At 40.9% G+C, this 20,543-nt stretch overlaps 1 protein-coding gene across 1 annotated transcript; it reads right to left on the minus strand.

The window, feature by feature from the left end:
- Positions 1 to 14,300: 14,300 nt before the first annotated feature.
- On the minus strand, positions 14,301 to 20,312 carry sec22bb (SEC22 homolog B, vesicle trafficking protein b). The gene is made up of 5 exons (XM_015009106.2): positions 20,093 to 20,312; positions 17,526 to 17,635; positions 16,674 to 16,834; positions 16,115 to 16,261; positions 14,301 to 16,007 (listed from the first exon to the last, which is right to left on the minus strand). The coding sequence occupies exons 1-5, from the start codon at positions 20,165 to 20,167 to the stop codon at positions 15,853 to 15,855; spliced, it is 648 nt and encodes a 215-aa protein (XP_014864592.1). The 5' UTR covers positions 20,168 to 20,312; the 3' UTR covers positions 14,301 to 15,852.
- Positions 20,313 to 20,543: the final 231 nt, after the last annotated feature.

Raw genomic sequence — 20,543 nt, forward strand, 5'->3', positions numbered from 1 at the left:
TTTTGTGCAAACCTAGTAGAGACATACCCAAAAAGAGTAGCAGTTGAAAATTGCCCGGAAATAAGAAATATTGACTTTTTGTATTTGATCCATTTCCCCCTCTGTGCGCCACCCAGGTCTGTTTACCAGGTTTGGGACCTGAGCAAACCTCCTCAGTGTGTTTACCTTGAGAAATAATGAGATTTGGTTAGGCATAAAACAGGCTTTAATGCCGAAAAATGATCAAATGTTACAAGCCATGCAAGTCATATAAATAGAACAGATACAGAGTGACATTCACCCCCAGCGACGGGTCTCACTCAGCTCACCTGAGGGGTGGTGCCAAGTGAAGCAAAGATTGCAGCACGAGTTCTGCCTTTAGTCTGCTCTTTGTTCTGAACGGTAGTGTAATCAGCTTAATTTTGTTTATGTGTGACTGTTGCCAGTCTTATGTGATACGGTTATGTGAGCAGCAGCAGTGTGTGTGCAATTAGATAAGAGAGCTATGGGGAAAGACACAGAATCCATACCAGACTCACACGCATGCCAAACTTTTCAAATTTTTATTAGGAAAATATTTCTTTGAAATATATTCATTTACTAAGACATCACAGTTTTGCACTATTTTTGTGTTGACGATTTACATGGATTTCTTCAAGAGAAGGACCTGCACTTCTGGCTGTGAAGCAGCAAAATGTGACAAAGTTCAAGGGGGGGCTGGGGGGTAGGAATATTTTTTTTGCAAGACACTGCAAATATACATCGGCATGAAGTCCTCTTTGAAAAGAAAGAAAACCAAAGCTGTGACCTCACCGTTTCAGCTTTAACGCGGTTCATTTTAAATCACCTCCCGTGAGTATTAAGCCTTTGTATATCAGGTGTACTGCGGAGCAGTAATAAAACTTGGCCTGGATCACAGCCATCAGCAGCTGCCATGCTGGTGAGAGAGCTGCCTTCATCAGTGTCGGGGGGCTCTTCACACTGATATGGAGCTTCATCAGTCAGGGTGACTCCAGCTGTCAGACTGTAGATTTATTCTCTCTCACGGCTCTCGCAGGGCAGATAGCATTGACTGATTACGCTGGGGAGGATGTGTGTGCTCTGGTGTGCTCCCTCTAACCATAAACATGCCATCTTCCCACAGTCCCATAGCCATGGGAAACCACATCCATACCTGCTGCTCAGGAAGAATCTCTGCCTTTACCTTTTGGACATCGGAGCCGGTGTGAAGTGTGCATCTGATGCCTTTCTATAATTAGCAGTAGCAGGGAACGATACACTTTTCATTACTTGGCTCTGATTTGCACGCATCAGCAGCTGAACAGAACAGAGGTTCTGGTTTCCTTTAGCTTCAAAGACCCTTTATGCTTCTCTGTGCACGAATTGAGTCGACGCAATTTTTGTCGCTGTTCTCAGAACTAATTTTTGGTTCATTCGATTACTGACAACTCGGAACTTTGCAGCTTTGTAGAGATCTGCGAACCTCGGACGGCCCAGAGTAAATCTTTCATGACTCATGTGCGTTTCATCAAGACTTCTGTTCCAAACAAACTCTGATTAATATGAAGCTGTCTTTCTGATGCTTTGCCTCATTGACAGGAAACTAGAGAATGTATATTTAGGTTTGATAATCACCTCTTCCCTTTTCAGTGATATGCTAAGGCCTCTGCAAAAGAGAAAGAAAAAAGAGCAGTCAGTATATCTTTTTTGCACTTGCATCCTGTTTGCAAAAGTATCATTTACGTATCAATTGCAGCAGTTTGAAAGTAAATAACTTGCGCAAAATTTGAAGCTGATGCCCTGATAGGTTTAGAGTCGAATCTCTCCGCACCGGCAGTATAAGCATCTAGTCGACAAGAAGCCGCATCGCCTCTAGTTTAGAGGGCGATGTAAATCAGACTCATTGGTTTCCAGGTATTTAATCGACTTAAATAATTTTCCTGTGTGAACTTCAAGTTTTATGACTCAAGTGTCAACACTGGGGACAGTAAAAAAAACAAAAAAACTCACCAATCCACTCAGTGCCGGTGTAATCATTCACTCGGCGAGGCATGGGATAATCTCCAGTGAAGGCAAACATACCTGTGGAAGTTTTTTAAGAGCTTCAGCTTCAATGTTTATTAAACAGATTGCAGGCAAGTCATAAATCTGAAAAAAAAAAAAAGTACAAATTCTCAGATTCTTCTCTCGCAATTAAGCCTGAAGGTGATTTACTCTGTACAATCTGGTAACACGCATCTCAGGGCATCTGCGAAAGGTCATACTCCTGCACAGTGAAGAGCATGGTCCAGAGCTTGATACACTGACTTAGTGTCTGACAGTTTCCTGCTGGGAAGAGGGAACTGTATCAGTATGTTTGTGTCAGAAGCCCAAGACAGCGTCCATGATGAGTGAAACGTTTGCGTCACAGCGTTCCACCACGGTCAAAAGGTGGAGACTCAGTGACCGCCACGGCATGACGTGACGCTGGCAGAGACGTCCCAAGATGGCGGTCGTCCTGAGGAGCCGAGGGCTGACTGAACTAGGGCTGTTGTAAACGAATATTTTAGTAATCGAGTAATCCATCGATTATTCTTACGATTAATCGAGTAATCGGATAAAAAAATTTATAAAATGAAATATTGGTAAATCTGGCATAATACCGGTGTTACTATCAGATATCAATATCAGTCCAATTTTTCATATTTGAGCATCCCTAACAGTTGCTTTTTTGTAGTTTAGAAAACTAACCTGTAACAATAATAGCTCACTTTCTAAGTTAACCAGAAGAAAAGTTATAGAAAAATCTGAAATTATATTGAATTTAATAACAAAGAGGCAGGCTCACAAATATGCTTATAAAAAATGTCTACAATCCAGCTTTTAGTTTATGTATTCATCGTCAGTGAGTTTAATAGATTAATTAAACTCACCTTGCCACCTAACCTGTCACGCTTTGGGTTTGAAAATACGGGAAATGCCGCCTGGAGTGGGAGGAGAGGGCGAATGAACGAACATGGGGTGGAAGGGAGGAAATAGACCAGCGGACTGACGAACCGTTAGACCGGGGGACGAACACGGGGGAAGCAATACGGGATATTTACGACACCTTCACTGGTCACACTCAGAAACTCATCTACCAGCCATGTACGATGCGCTCCGCCACCCGTTTCTTCAGACCGGGATATGAAGTTTATTGTGCGGTTCGTCGGTAAAGCTACATTTACACGGTAAGCATCAGCTACTCAGCCGGCCGCCCTGTTCAGGCTATCCGCTCACCTCAGCGCTCTTCCCGCCGTTCGCTTTCAACCAGCAGCCCCGGAGGAGAAATGCTGCCGTACTCCAGGCATTCCCCCAGTCATTTTAAGGATGCTTATTGGTTCCCCAAAAACGATAAAAAGTCGGGCATTATCATCAATCAATAAAATCCCTACGGGCCAATCTTGAAGATTGGACTTTATGCCGCTGAGACTTAGCTTTTGTCAACAACTCAGAGGCGGAAGTGAGAGCTCCGCGCAACGCAAATGAAGTCCCGGCCGGAACACTGTGCGCTAACTAATAAAACATAAATTAACGAAGCTTCGAGGCAGGTAAATTTTCCTCGAGGAATTTTAGTAATCGAGGTACTCGAATCATTCGAGGAATCGTTTCAGCCCTAGACTGAACAGGTGAGAAGGAGGAGCCGAATGGAGAAAGGGTGCATGGATACGAGCACATCCTGTAAGCTGACCTGTGGCAGGGCCAGGTGGACAGGAATGTGCTGCTGTTGTGTGTGTGTGTGGATGGGATCCTCCCTTGAGCGCCCCAGCATGCCCGCCATCACCCCACACCAGCGGGCTATTTATACCACGCTGTGGGAAAATAACATCCCCAGCAGTGCAATCCGGGTCCTGCAAAGTTTATGCTCTCCACCCACACGCACGCATGCAAAAACACCACCCTCGTTCCCAACTCCCTCGGTCGCAAACAGCTCCCGGCTCAACTGCAGCACGTAACCACATCGAGGGATGAAGCACCGGCGTGGCTACGAAACCCCTACGTCGCTCAAACACTCCGCTCAGCCACACGGTCACTTCTTCAGAGGATGGGTTCGCTTCTGATCAATGGAGGCACCTCAGATTAGAATATCCTGAGGAGATTATAAAAAAAAAGCAAAGATTAACCTGCAGCATGAATATAAATTATAATGCTGATTATCTTTATTTTTCCTGGTAGGGAACTAGCTCATGACCACGCCAAAGTATTCCAAACTCTTATTTCATGTTTGCTCTTTTTACAAACACAAACATCAGAACACGTCCACTGGATTTTTATGTAGGCCAACAGAAAGTAGTGCGCAGTTGCAAAGTTGGAAATTATTACAGAGGGAAATTATTGCATTAAATTCAACCTACTTTTATTTGCAAGAATAGCTCAAGCTCAGTTAGACCGGATAGTAAACGCCTGTAAGCATCAGTGCTTTCCAACAAATCTCGATTGGATTTAGGCCTAGACTTTTATGAGGACATTCTGACATCTCGTTGTAGCTGCGGCTGTGTGTTTGGTGCTGTTGTCCCGCTGGACTGTGAGCCTTTCCTCCAGTCTCGAATCCTCTGCAAACCACTAATAAGATTTATTTCTGGACCGTCCTGTGTTTAGCCAGTGTTCCCGGGAAATAAAATGATCGTTACAGCAAGATGCAGCCACCACCTTCTTTGGTCAGGTTATGTGCAGACCTCGCCAGTTTTTTTTTTTTTTTCTTTCTCCCCAGTATAAACAACCTCATCTTAAACTAATCAAATACTTTCATCCTGACCTGTCTGCTGTGTTTTCCCCACTAATTTTCCGTAGCAAACCTCCGAGGCCAGCTGCATTTACACTGAGATTATTTAACAACTTCTTACTTGACTTTTGAAGGCAATTAATTTGTAGTAGGTTTTATTTTGGAGATAGCAAAATAAATAAAAAAAAAAAGGCTGAATGAATGCCACACCTTTTTCAGATTTTTATTTGTAAAAGAAAATTGAAAGTTGATTTTTCATTCAGATTGCTGTGTTCTGCTTTGTGATGGTTTATCACTTCAAACCCCAACAGAAAACATCAAAATCTGCGGTCGCAACGTGATGAAATTTGAAAAAGGTTCAACGTGTTTGAATACTTTGGCGAAGCAGCGTAACTGTTTGAGTTGGTGTTACTTTTGTGGGCTCCTCTAACTGAAATTTCGGTGAGGAAGTCACAAACCCTTGAATGATTAATGTAACACAGGGTGGTGATATTAACTGCTCTGTGGCTTCGGGTCAGCTTAGTCCAAAATCACCATATCGTCTTACATAACCTGGACCACAAACTGTAAAAAAAAAAAAAAATGTTGCAGTAAATATTTACAGAGACACAGGCCAAGCTAAAGACCACTTTAAATGATTTCACAAGCAGCGGCAGCGGCACCATGAACCCCCCCGTTTTACCCACTCTACCCCCTCGTTGTGTGAAAAAAATGCTGGTGTACACCACAAGTGTGTGGTGATGCTTGAGTCGGTGTCTGATTCATTTCGAGATCACTGCAGGTGATCGCTTCCAGTTCACAGCCGTTTTTTTAAGGAGACTGCTCAGACCTCGACGGAATAACTCCACCCTGAACAAAGACTCGGTAAAGCACAGGCTGAGATTAGTTATGAAAGAAAGCGCAGTAATGTTAGATATAATATTACTGATGGAGGTTCTGTGGAGATTTGAAGCTCAGAATCAAAGATAAATTCTCAAAATACCAGTGGAAACATTAAAATAGCTGGTTAAATGAAGGTTTATTTTCTGTGAATCAAGTCAAGATTTTTTCCATTGACAAAAATATGTCATCTTCGCCATCCCTTTTTAATAAATTGTAAATTATATTTGAAAAAATGTGTATATTTCAAAAGCGAATACTCCTTCTGTGTATTAGATGTAAAACTCTTCTGCTTCTCTCTTGTCGACCCATTTGATCAGCGGACACCTAAAGATTGCAGATGACACTGCTGCTATTATATATAATTTTTTATTTATACAGAAAAATCTCTTGAGGGTTGTTGTCTCATTGACATTGGTCTGATCAACCGGAGAGCCCACCCAAAGACTACAATAAAACCACAGCTTATCTTAACCTTATCTTCTGTTTTCTAAAAACGCTAAAAACTATTATTTCCACCAAATGTATATATTTAAAGATGTCTGTACACAGAGGAGAAAGATCACTTTATATTTATGTAGCGCACACAAATGGATGGAAGCATGTTTGTGAACATGTGTGCATAGACAGAAACACTTTAAATATCACATCAATGCCCAGCTCTAAGAATACATTGGAGTCTATGCAGAACTTTGCAAAAATGTTAATGGATATAAATAAAGATTTTTCTATTGGGTCCAGGGCCGGAGACCGGCCAGTGTAACACACTGGGCCCTCCAGCCCATGCTCGTCTGGATTTTTTTTGCACTCTTAACTCGCACGCCACAAGTCATGGAGTGTAAAATGAGGGCGCAGCGCTCGTCTTCCAGGGCTAATTGTATCATAAATCCACAAGCTGCTAAAAGACGGGCATGGCTGGAATTCACACATGAGCCATTACTTTCTCCCAGCCAAACAGCTTCACATTGCATGCGTGTGTCTGTACGTGTGAGTGTGTGCCCCCGCTATGAATGGGCACTGTCATTATTTAAACAAATGTCGAAATAAGTTGTTTTAGGAAATGATGGATGAGGTGAGTGTTCGTACGGTAGTGTTTGCAAGTGTGATGGAGTCAAGATGTGGGACGCTGATGGACATCCAGTCCATCAGCGTCCCACTGGATGAACTGGATGAACAGGTGTTTCAAAAAGTACCGTTGTTGTACTTGTTACTTGTTGTGCACAGTTTTGCAACACAGATATTGAACCTTTTTAATTTTTTGTATTTTTCTTTTCTTGTTTTTGTTTGAATTGTCCTGGGCAAACTTCACATTAAAGGTATAAAACGATACGGCCGTCTTTTTGCTTGAGTTCTCATTATCTTCCACTGCCTTCCTTCCCTGTGGGGCTCTCAAAGGTTCAATTTGATTTGATTTTAAAGTGACATCATTTTTTTATTTTTTTATTATTTTTTTTTTATGTTTGCGATTCTCTCTGTCACCCTCAAAAAGTGCACCGAACCTCCACTGAACACGTTGCTTGACTGTCTGAAAATTTTTAAGTTGTGCTCGTCACTCGGCTTTCTTAATTTAATTGAAATAAAACTGTTGTAAAACTGATGGTGTTATCTTTTACAACACACTTGCCTTCACCAAGCAGATAAATGCAACTGACAAAAAAAAACAATTTTTTTTTTCATTTTGAAAATCTAATTTCCTCTTCCATGTACTATTTCAACATCCTTTATTTTGGTATATCCTTGTCTCTGCTTTTTTGTTTGTTTGTTTTCAACTCATCCAAAATGAAGCAGCTTCTGGAACACATAAGCACCTGTCCTGGCCCTTTTACAATGACTTTATCATAAAAGTTCATTTTAGCATTTAGTTTAAGAGCTTACTGTTGATTTTTAAACCATTAAAAGCATCCGCACCCACATACCTGTCAAACTCTCAAACTTTGTACACTCCCATAAGGTCACAAAGATCAGTCAAGCAGACGCTCCTTTATGCTCTGAGGAGCAGATTAATGAACAGAGGCGATCTGGCTTTCACCATTTGCTGCACCTAAAGTGGAATAACCTGCCTCTTCTCATTAGGATGTATTCCTTGTTATTCTTTTTCACATAGTTTCAATTTTCTTCTCAAATTTCTTGTGTGTCCAGCACTTTGGTCAGGTTCTGTTCTTTTGTAAACAGAAACTGGCTTGCACTTGTTTTGTGCAAGCCAGCACAAGTGTGCAAACCTTTGAGAGCCACGTTAAACAGGATCCTGACCTACACCGGAACCTGTTGACTTGTAATGCATAGGTGTGTTTTTTGACTGGGCTGTGACTCATTGCGCTGTTAACCTTGCTGTGGATGTGACAAATGTGATGGAGATTTACAAGCCTCTTGTTGTTGTTTTTTTTTAACCTCCTAACTTTGGGTCTGATTTCTCTGTATATTTGTGAACACGCATAAATATTTCTCACACCTTCCTGACACCCACAGGATCTCAGCTCGGCTATTTTTGAAGTCATCTAAGGTGATGCTGTAGACTTGAGACAATATGCAATGCAGGTTCAAGCCAAAGAAGACAAGGAAAAGAAAAAACTTCCACACTAATCCACCTCCACCCCCCACCTCCCACCGCACCTTCACCTCCCGTGAGAAGTTCCTAGTTCCCAGGAACCGGTGTGTGTCTGTGTGTGTTTGTGTGGCAATAACGCACCAGACCCCCTTCAACTTCCTCTTTCGACCTTCTGTCTTTTATGGCACCTCATCTCTGCCATACAGCTGCTGTCTCTGCAGCTTCCCTCTGCTCTGATTGGATGACGCAGGAGTTTGACAGGAGAAGGCGATCGGGAAGAGAAAGGGAAGCAGCTGGGATGAGGTGGGAAGCTGGATGAGATGATGGACACATCCGCGGGTCCTTGTTACATTTCGCTTTCCCACCACACTGCATCTGTGCAAAATGATATCTTAGATCCTCACTTACAGTACCTTGCAAATGTATTCATACCCTTTGGGCGGATGAAGCTTTTACAAAAATGTTGAAAAATGTTTCATTTCAGACTGCTCTGCTCTTGTAACCCTAACAAGAGTATCCTCAGCCCACCAGACTGACTGAGGGTAACACTTCTTTACAGGAGAAGACCACTAAACTACAACCAAGTTAAAGCAAGTAAATTGGAGGAACGCCAAAACACCAGCATCAACCAAAATTGTAATTTTCTTTTTTTAATTTTGTCTTAACTTAAACTGTCCACATTGTCTGCAGCTATCGGAGCCTGTTGAACGTGGACGCAAGGACTCACTGGTCTCCAGGTGAGTGTGCGTCATGTACAGCAGGTTTTGATTAGCTCTGCACATCTTGGGAGTCAAACAGTTCCTTGTTCTTGTTTGCAGAAGAATTTGTGCTCAGTCAGATTCGATGGCGAGCAATCCAGACAGAAAAAAATGCTCTGACCTAAATTGTTCCATTGTAATTTCTGGCTGCATGTTTGGAGTTGCTGCTCTGCTGGAAAGTACACATTTGTCCCATTTGCAAGTATTTCGCAGGCTTCAGCAGATTTATCAGATTATTGAAACCATCCATTCCAACATCTATCTTTATATATATATATATATCCCCTCGATCATGCGCAGGGTCACAGGGGAGCTGGTGCCTATCTCCAGCAGTCACAGGTTGTGCACCCAGGTCACGTCAGAAGTCAGAACAAAGGGGCGCACAGCTCACAGCGTGAACGTTGTTTGGACTGTGGGAGAAAACTGGAGTATCTCGAGAAAACCCAGGCATGCACTGGGAACTTCACACAGAACTGGATTGGGAACTGAGAACTTCTCCCTAACAAGGCAACGGCGTTGACCATCCAGGCAGCTTGCTTTATAAAAAGAATGAGAATAATGGATGTAAAACAAAGTTCCAAACTAAATCTTGAAATCTAAATCTTGTAAAGCTCAAAAAGGTTGATTTTACATAATATTGCCCTCTTTAATGAAATTACAAAAATCTCTAAATCTTCTTTTCCACTTTGTCATAATGGAGTAAATTGGTGTGCATAATTTCAAGGGAAGAGTTTAACTTAGTACAATTCTGTAACAAATCAAAATGCGGAAAAAGCAAAGCACTGTGAGTATTTTACAGACGCATCATATATGGTTTTCTGTAGGGGTTACAAAAATGCAGAACTAACAGTGGTGCAAAACTTACACTGCCCATCACATTGAGCACATTAGAAAACTGTGAAGTACACTAAGGCCTCTTGTATGTTGTGGAGAGAGTTTCCTGTTGAGCTGAAAGAAGTTCTGTGAGTTTCTGGTCCTCTTCTGTGGAGGACCAGAAACTGAACATCACCTTTTAGCAGGACAACCAAACCAACCAAAGCTAGGAGAGACTTCAGGTTCTAGACGTGCAAAGATGGCTGAGTCATAACCCAAAGGACAACTTCGATTGCAGCAAAGTTTTATCTATGGGTACCAGAGTAACATGGGCCGAATACAAAAGTATGTCAGACATTTAATTGCAACAGGTTGCAATACTAGCATTAGCATGTAGCATAATAGTAAAGCTCTGATCAAATAACCTTCTTAGGGGCATAAATAAATGTTACACAACACTGTTCCCCTCTATTTTCTCATGGGTCACAGTGAAGTCAGCCCATTAACTCATTAGGAGCAGACACTACGGCATGTTTCCACATCAGCCAGCGAGATAAAATTAGGACCCCTTGCACTTAAATAATCAAGGGATTTATAATTAAGTTTTATGTTTGCCTCGGTGGAAACCGAAAGCCAGCAGACCAAATTAAAACCTGCAGTCGCCATGTCTGAAATGCAGTACAGGCTGGAGGTGAAGGTTGAGGTGAATTAATAATTTAAGGTGCTGTTCCTTTAAGACAACAAAGTCAAGTGTGGGTGTGTGGCGCTGTGGTTCCATCTGTTTTTTTTTTGTTTTTTTATTGATTGACAGGAAATCTAATCAAGATATGTCAATACGAGTGGGCAATAGCTTACTCCAGTTTGCATTAGAACACAGATAAAATGTGCAGAAGTGGATGTTTCAGTCCGTTGCTGTCAAAAGCCACACGTGTGTGCGCGTGTGCGTGCGTGTGTGTGTGTGTGTGTGCGTGTGTGTGCGCGCGTTTGAATCCGGCTATGTGTGTTTAGTACATGTGCCGTATTCCTGACCTCTGATCACATAAAGTATTTTAATCCAATCAGCTTCGTTTTCACATGACTGTCACACACTCGCTGCTGCCATGGTAACGTGCAGAGGAAGGAAAGAAAGCACTGGAGAGAAACACCAGGCATGTTGTCGCCTCTTTAATCACTGTGAAATTAACACACACACATTACACAAGGTTGTATTTACTTTCTTTTACAATGGAAGGGCTTCTTCTTTTTTTTTTTTAGACCTTTATCACCACAATTTATGCTTGGTTATGATAAGGAATTGATTGAACGCAGACAACAAAATTGAAGGTTCTGTTTGCCCCTGTGTCCTTTCTTATTTTTCTGCAGAACTGGCAAGATTCGTGTGGTTACGTTCAGACATGGGGCATATCCAGGCTTAGAAGCAGAGAGAATGGTTGGGCAATGGGCGGCAGACACTGAAAGTAAGAGGAAGACAGACAGGATGGACGAAACTGCAAAATGCGAGCACTGTCGCTCACTGTGACGCATTTAGGAGCAAACGGTCGATTAGGAAAAAAAACAACAACTTTCAGTGTCATTAAAACAGGCTTTTACAAAAACAGCCTCCGAACTGTTTTAATGGAACATGATGACAAAGAGAGATAAATGTGATCACAACAGTGACGAACTCAACTTCCCTTGAAAGGTGAAAAGGTTAGCCTGTGCCCTGTGGTTTGCTTTTTGGCACGCTACCCTCTGCTGCTTCTCATTTTTTCTCTGACATTTCCTGTTCTATCTCAAGTCGAAGACTCAGAGCGCTATATAGTCTGAGAGCCAGAAGCTCTTGTTTGCAACATCAGGTTTTTATCCTACACTGCCACTCCACTTTATGACACTTTTTAAAAAATGATTATAGTTAAATCGAGTTTCACATACGATTTGAAGCAAAGCTAAAGGCATCGGCTGCGGAGGGAGGACGATTTTGAGCCCTGTGTTGTTGCAGCTCCCTCTGTGCAACAGTGAGCAAAGCACTCTACCTGCTGGAGAAAAGCAGCAGGAGCAGGGTGTTAAAACAGAGCGCCTTAACGCCATTAGTTTGCTTTTGGACAAGCAAGTAGTAGAAGGAAGGAGAAGTTGCTCCGTAAAACAACTGAGAGACAACGTATGTCCTTTTGCCCAACAAAACCTGGTATTGGAAAATATAACGCACACTGAACGTTAAGATGCTGCACCTGGGAGGATACTCTGACTCACAAAGTTTCGTTTTCATGATCCAGTCTTGACTCTTGTTGTTTTACTTATATTTCCCCCATACATCCATATCAAAGGTTTTTCCTGGAAGCATTCTGCATATTTTTAGAACAACGGTTCATAAACAATGACGGCACCCAGTGTGGGAACAATATTTAAGTAAGTTTCTCTTATTCTGGAGATCTGACAGTAATCAACCCTGGGTAATTGCACGAACATTGAACTAAAGAAAAAAAAAAGGAGATAATTACAGGTAACCAATGATTTAAGTAAAAATCATTGGAGGTGATTTCTTTCTTTCAGAGCCAGAAGAGTTTTAAAAACTTTTCCCCTTAATGAACAAAATCGTCATTTGAAATCTAAACTGCACATTGAGTTTACTGAGGTTGATTATGAGTTGGATAATCTAAAACATTCAAGTGCGTTGGCACAGATACCGTAAGTAATCGGTTCCTTTGACCAATTTCATTGATTTATTTTTTTACTTTCACAGCTTTACTTTAACAGTGAATTAAATATTAAGGTTCTGCCGTTAGGATTACAGTTTCCATTTGGTTGATCAGGGATCTGCGGCCTGCAGCTCAGAAGTTGTTTGGCCCATTTAATTTTGGTGTGGTAATATAATAAAATGCAATATAATAATCTGTTTATGTTTGTCCCCATGAAAGAATGCTGGCCACTGGTAAATTTGATGTAGAACTGAAACTCAGCGCCACCCAAAGGTTACTAGAGGCCCTCAATCTCGATGCCTCATTGAAAAACTGGATTTAATGATGAGCTCTTAAAATCTATAATAATTAACATAACGGACAATAAAAATATTTAGCATATTTACTGGAAGAAACATGCTAAATATTTCCTCCAGCAAATATTAGTTTGCTACAACAAATACTTGCTTTACTTGCAAATATGCTGTTTTTGCACTACAAATACAGCAAATATGCAGTACAAAACAGTGTACAGCACATTTCTTCAACAGAAACACTGTTTCCATTGAAGAGATGCTCTTCAGTGGATGCAAATACTATGACTTTGTTTTAAGTGGTGTATTCGAAACATTTCTATTCATAAACCAACTGAAGTTGGGGTTGGCTTGTGGCTCAAAAGATAACCATTTTTGAGAACCTCTGCTTTAAATAATTCAAAGAAAGAAAGAATCGGTTCACAGATGACATGGGTTGTGCTTCAGGGAAACGTGTGTTTCGACCAGTGGCAGTTTTTAATGCCGATTGTTTCAGTCCAGACTTCAAACTCTTGTTTATCGTGATAAGGATCAGCTCAAGCTGAAGCCCTGTGACATGCAGGAAGCACATTTAGGTGCAAATGATTTTATTCATAGAACTGAAAACGAGAAGATGTCCCTTCCTGCTGTGAGCAAAGAGATAGAAATAGCTCAGCATGAATCCACTTTGAGTCTCTTTTGTGGGTTCAATTAATCTCCTCTCCACTTAAAATGACTCAAACATTATCATAATTACTTCATTTAGAATAACAACTTACAGTGGCTTGCACAGATATTAAAAACACCTGATTAGTTTTATTTATGTTTTGTCAGTTTGCCAAGTGCAAACTACGAATCCACAGACCAAAACTGAACCCAAACACGACAAGCATGGCAGAAAAGTAACACCGCCTTGAACACGTCTCAGTGCTGCATGGCAATGGCAGCATTATGCTGTGGACATGCCCTTCCTTGGCACTGGTTCAAATTCAATAAAAAAAAAAAAACTTTATTGATGCCAAAAGGAAATTAAAAGTTATTGTAACTCATTTAATTAAAGAGTTATTGTAGCAGCCTGGATCGCAAGGCATCTGAAGAAGCCTCTGACTGAAGACGTTCCGTTTTTCTATGACAGTCTCACAAAGAGAGGATGCTGAGGATTATTCATCATTTGCTCGATTTTATGTAAAATCCGTCTTTGCACTCACAGAGAAACTGGCCGGTGTCACGATTAAAGTTGAGGCTTAATGCAGAGTTTCAAAGCCTTCCTTCAGACTAAAGCGTATAGAGTGCAGCATGCAGCGTCTAGTGACGCTCTCTACCAGATCTCAGATCATCGGTCACAGACTCCAGATGTGCAAGGTTAGCTGAGAAACACGCCAGAAGACTCGTGTCTGTAATTAAAGTGAAACTCAGCTGAGTGATTGCTATCTGAAGGCACGAATTAATGTGGTTGAACAACTCAACGTTTTGATTGGCTGGCCCTCGTTACCTTGACAGACAGTCTGCTTCATATTTACCAAAACTTCCAAGAGTTCAACACAGGTCATGCAAGTACCACGAGTCGTACTTGCAAGCCGACTCCGAATGTCAGCTGATCAAACATGACAACTTCAGACATTTAATTAAACTCCTCAGTCGCTACAAAGTTGGGTAATTTATTATCTCGGCATTTATTCTGCTTACAGTTCAGGGCTGCCGTTAAGTCAAATGGCACTTTCCATTTCTGCTTAGTTCCAACTTATTCATGCCAGCTATAAAAAGGAAATGCATGAATGTTATTAAGAAATGGATTACATAGATTGCAGCTTTTAAGTAATTTAATAACTTACAACACAGAGGCTGGATGGAAGTGATTTCACTTACGGTAAACCAAAAATTTTGAATACTCCCGCCGCAGTCCTCTCAAAAGGTGACTGTAAAAGCTTAATGTGATGAGAAATGACAGAATGAAAACTTGAGATTGAACTGATGTAAAAAAGAATATGAGTCCAGTGAATATGTTGGCTAATGGCTAATTTGACATATTAAAAAAAAAAAAAGAAAAAAAGTTACCGTGTTAGAGATGCACCGATCAGGCTTTTGCAGTTTACTCAGGGTCAAACCAACCAATTTTGGCTTTTTTTTTTTCTCCAAATAATATAAATGTCAAACCGTCATGTATGCTTGATTTATGAGGTGTAAATAAGTACACCCTGTCAGAGTTCACAAGCCAAGAACAGCACGAGCTCTTAGTTTTGACAGATCTTTTAAAAGCCCCGATCTGCCGTTTGCACATCGCGGAAAACCGATCCGATTCCTTCCTGCGGCGGATGGATCGGTGCATCTCCAGTGCTGCCTTCTGCGCTCGATAAGAAGCACCTTCATGAGCGAATATCCACATGCAATGTGTTTTTACTTTGTAAGAAAATGCTGAAATTATTGTTGGAATTTGAGCCAAATTAAGCTGCAGCTGCAGACTATCTTAATTACTTTTAGCGTCACTAGTGTCTCCTAAAAAAGTGAAAAAACACAAAAATCAGAAAGGTTTATTGACTCCCCTTAACAGTAGGAAGTTCTGCATTTCCTTTGTTGTGTCCATTATGTACCTCTACTTAGGTTTTTCTAATTATTTGTTAATTCGGAGTATAATCCGTAAAGCTATCCCTACTATAATCATGTAGTAAATGAACACAACTGCCAAAGTGATGTGATCAGGCTTCTAAGGGGGGAAAAAAAGGTGATTACTTTCCTTCATCTGTATAGTTAGACATACAGAAGCTTCAGCCACACACTCCTTTGTAATACAGAAGAGCTTTAGAAACTTATAACACAGGAAATTTTCATTTTTTTTTCTCTCATCACTTACCCACAAATCACCTTCAAAAACAAGGCAACCCACATACACACAGACTTGCACGTTTACTCATTTCCTCTAAAATGCGGGGCGACTTCAAGGGTATTACTGTATGATAATAATAAAACAAAGCATTCGGACATCATTTAGCTTCAGATCAGACGCCCACGCGTGGACAAGGCGAGGACAGACAGAGCAGTGGGACAGTATGTCTGTAAAGTCTCCTTAAGAAGCAGGGATCCTGTTGTTCATCGAAAGCGAAAGCTTCTTTTTCACGTCCGCAGACTGCACACGGCTTACTTTCCACTTCTCTACCTCCTTCCTCTTCTCCTCCTCCTCCTCCCCTTTCGTCACTCAGAGCCACCAGAAGCGAATGTAAACGATGAGCATGATGAAAAAGACGCCCCCTGCTGCCAGCTTGGCGTAAGTGGAGCGGGTGTTCAGGTATTTGGCGTCGCTCCTGTATTTCTTCGACAGGCTGGACAAGTTGCTGGCCTTGGAGTCTAGTGCTGCGCGAGGAAGACGAGGGAGGAGACGATGAGTGCAAAGCAAAAGCAGACTTTCTTCTTTTTTTTTTTTTTTTTTAAATGACACGAGAGCAAACAGCTCAACTCACCCGAGAGCGCCTCCCCTCTCTGCAGGACCTCCTCGATGTTAGCCACCATGATCCTCTGCACGTCCTGCAGCTCCGTGTTGATGCTGCCCAGGTTCCTTCTGGCTCGGCTGTCGATGTACGACTTCTTGGTTTTTTGAATGTAGGTGTCTGAGGAAAACGGCATTAGTGAGCAGATTTCCTACCTTGTGGTTAATCGTGATGCTCAGACTCATAACTCAGAGATGGGGCTGCAACTAGCGATTATAAAAATATTTGAAATATTTAAAAAATATATACATTTCAAAATTTGATCATGTAAATTTGAAGTCTTTTATATTTACTTTTTGTGAATTAGCGAAAAATCACAATAAACTTGAATTTTCAAGGATGGAAAAAGAAAAATATTGGGGGGGAAAAAAATTCATCAATTACAGCTAAAAATTTGTAATGACATTCATGAGCATGAGTCAATGTCTGAACAAAGCTGAATATAAAAAAAAAAAAGAAAAAAAAAAGACCAGTATGTTTAAATATTTCTTACATGCCGTCAGTCATACCGTCAGAGTCTTTTGTTTCTTACCAAACTCGATGAAGGAGTAAGGACGGGACACTGTGGGGACCTTCTTTCCGTGCTGCTCGTGAAACTCTGCCTGCAGGTCTTCGAGGTACGCGAAGGCTAGCTTCTTGGAAAAGCTGGCTTCAGACAGCACAAGGTAGCAAACTCCTTGTTCTATGAAATAGCTGCGGGGAGAACCAAAACGTGGCTCATGTTTAAAAAAAAAAAACCCTCAAAAGCGGCAAAGGAGACGGAGAGAGAATTATCGAGTGTGGAGAAAGTGAAGCTCGTTCTGTGTTTGTGCAAATGTTTCAGGTTACATAAATGTCTTATTGTGATTACTGAGGATGGGGCTACTCCTCACTGAGCTACCAATACATAATCCAGGTCGGAGTGAAAAAATATAAACAGTGAAAATAAGTTGCAAAAATCAAGATTTTCAGCTTTTATTTAGGCTTGAGTTGATTCTGTTTATTTTTATTGGGCTTTTTTTTTCTTCCCTTTTTTAGAAAAGGAATAAAAGAAGTTAAACAAAAGATTTGAATCTAAAAGAAAGTTAAAATAAACATTTAATTTGGTTTCCTCTTACTGTTTATTTTAAAAATAATTTAAAATAGACTCACTTATTTTAATGATACAATATTTTGAACTGCTATAAATTAGTTTGGTCTCTGTACAGATTTAGCTTCACCGCCCAGATAGAGTTCTGAAAACATTGATTGGGTTTTACTTAATTTGGCATTTTTGAAAGAGAGAAAGCTAATGGGAGCAAACTATAGTGTTCTGTTTTGTTTAAAAGAAAAGAAAGAAAAAAAAAAAAAGCTCAATTCATAAAAAACAAAAACATTTTTTGGCAGTCAGCATCTTTACACTCACTGAAACGCCATCGATCCGGCCTCTAAAGTGCAGCGGGTGGGACTCTGCTCGTTGAGTTTCCTGAATAGCTGCTTGGCCTGAGTCTGATACTGCTGAAGGTCTCGACCCACCTGAAGAAAAAAAAAAACAAAAAACAGCTCTTATCAAATAACTTGGTGATTATGTTAACCATAAAACACTTGGATGCTGGTTTTATGAGCACCTTGACAAGAGTGACTGCACAAGCAAATGTCTCTATGAGGGCGATAATGGCACCTTAACTACTTGGAAGAAAAACAAAAACTTGTACTACATTTGCTCATTTTTTTGCCTCGAGAATGGATTTTAAATGAAAGACGATGCTATTTCTAACAGGGAGCACAGGGCCTTTTGGGCTGGGTTGGATAGCAATAAATGACAGCGTTTCCACTGCAGCATCACAGAAAGACAGATGATGAAGCACAAAGCAGAGACACAACAAACCTTCTCGCTTCCCTTTTTGAAAGCACACAAGAAAGTAAAGAAAAACATGTTAGACTCCCGTGAAGCTGTGCACAAAGTAAAACAGTTCATTTTGTTACAGAGGCCCTCAGTCAGTTTTCAGATTTGAAGTATCTTTTTAAAGCTCTTAATTGTCATCTGATCCTTTAGTCTAAAATGACACAGCAAAACTTTTTATAAAAGAAGCCAAGATAACGTCAACATACCAATACTGACCTCTGGAGGCTCATACATGTAAAAGCTGTGTCAATGCAGGATGCACAGTCATGGTTGATACTTTTGCCAGGAACACAAATGTGGCCGTGTTGTGTCTGTAGTTTTAGCAACTTTAGTTTTTACACGTTTCTATGGTGTGGAGAAACGTTTTACATTTCTTAACAGTTGCATTAAATTTACGTGAAGGGAAGGGAGAGAAGAATGGTTTCTCACCATTAAATTACATCTAATGGCGGGAAACCACACTGGGTGTCGTCCCAGTGCTTCAAGTTGAAGCTTGGTGGGGTTTTATTTTTATTTTTTCCTTCTTCTCCACTTGCTTTCTGAGGACTGAGCACAGCTTCTCAGTGGAGATCAGATTGTGGGAGTTCCTTGGCAACAGGTCTACAATGTCATTGAGGTTAACAATTAGTCCGTTTGTTTTACATGTAGCATTATTTCTACTAATGGGAGAATGCACCGACTTCTAAAAGGAAGTTGTACTTGGAGGACGTTTTGATATTTTATTCGTGGTAGTTCTGTCAGGCAATGTGAGTAAGCGTCCTCTGTTAAGCAACTGATATCAATGGTTGATGTCTTACTGACAACAACACAAGACCCGTGATACCTTTTCTAAAAATCCCGATAAAAGTTTCAGTCTGTCCTTTGTTTGTTGACCGAATCTGCTTCTGTGTCGCCAAGGTTTCTACTCGCACTGTACATTTAGAGGCCGAAATGTTTGTCTTTTCGTTATAAAATAGCTCAAATTTAGTCAAGCTGGATTGGAAAAAGGCCATTTTCAAGTCTAACTACGACTCTCAATCTGAGCCAGGTGTGCGGCAGCAGAGAAAACAGCTAAAACATTCAGGACAGTGGGTCCTGAGGTTCAAGATGGGGAAGCCCTGATTTAACGCATTTCACCGTACACCTGATGTTTAGGGCCGTTGTTTTGCAAACTCCACCCATGTCCCTCAGTCCTGTATTTAGCTTTAACCATCTGACAGTAACAAAAGTTACAATTTCAGCACATGCCACACTTCAGATTATTATTAAAAACAATGTGTTTTTTCATCCACTTTGAATTGGTCCATTTCATATAATCCCAGTAAAATCCATTGAAGGATGTGGCAAAACGAATGATTTTGCAAGGCACTCGATTTATCTCACCGACAGATATATGTATTGATTTCAGTGACTCCTGAAATGAAGTTAATAGATTTGTGTCAGCGTTGGAAATGAAACTCTGAAAGCTGGTTTGAATAACCTAGTTTTAGGGTAATATACCTTTGTCTGATCAATCCACGCAATAATCTAAAATAATCTTAATTGTTACCACAAAAATCTAAACTTAAGAACTTGTAAAACACAAGATTTGTACAACTGTCTACAATAAAATCCACATTTCTTGAACATTTCTTGGAACGTGATTAAAAGTATGTGCCATGATTTACAATATAAATATAAAGGTAGATTTCTTTTCTTTTTAGTTGCATTACTTATTTATCTACAGTGCTGTGCTACCATTTCCTAGTCAGCTTATTCATCAGAACTAAGATATTTTAATGGAATCCTCTTTCGGTGAAAAAGTCAACAAAAACTAAAACCTCCGATCACAAGCACAGAAGATTTCACACGAAGAGAGACTGATTACTGTTGTGGGTAAAATGCTGCCTGGTAGGCAGGCCTACTTCAAATAGTCACCCAGCTGATCAAACAAAGTTTAGCCCATTAGCTACTTATAATGAAGTCTGAATGCCCCATGATCCTCAGATCTTGAGTAAACCTGCCTCCTACTACTAAGATGGTCACACCTGATCTTTGTCAGCTAACGTGTCACTGCATTACATCCCCAGAGACATCAGCTACACGGGTAGAAATGTTGAGAAATGAACCTGCTCGTCCTCCTGCATTGAAGCGGCCAGCGGCAGACCGTCAGCCAGCCGAGCGATCATCGTCAGCAGCAACATCTCTGCGAAGTGTCCCGCTGTGTGTCCACGGCCCAGAGAAAAGTCCCAGCTGGTTGGCAGCAGCGTTAGCCTGACGGGCGGGCTGTAAAAGTGACAACACCACAGGAGAGACGCGCTGAGCTGGCCGGAAACACTGCAGCTTTTAGCGTCACAGTCAAATACCGCCGACGCGGAACTGAATGCGCTCACAAATAAAGTTCCGGATCACGTAAATTCTATCCTGAGGTCGTGAATGTTAAAAGTTGGGTCAGTGCTGTACTTGTACAGAATAAAAATAAGTCGCCAGACAAAATAATTAATAAAATAAACAAACTATATTTGGATTGTCTTTAATTAAGCTGATCAGACCAATGAGTGAAAGCAACAAGAAATATCT

This window comes from Poecilia mexicana, unplaced genomic scaffold (genome assembly GCF_051168715.1).
Source record: "Poecilia mexicana isolate PSO_F unplaced genomic scaffold, ASM5116871v1 scaffold_4, whole genome shotgun sequence".
NCBI lineage: Eukaryota > Metazoa > Chordata > Actinopteri > Cyprinodontiformes > Poeciliidae > Poecilia > Poecilia mexicana.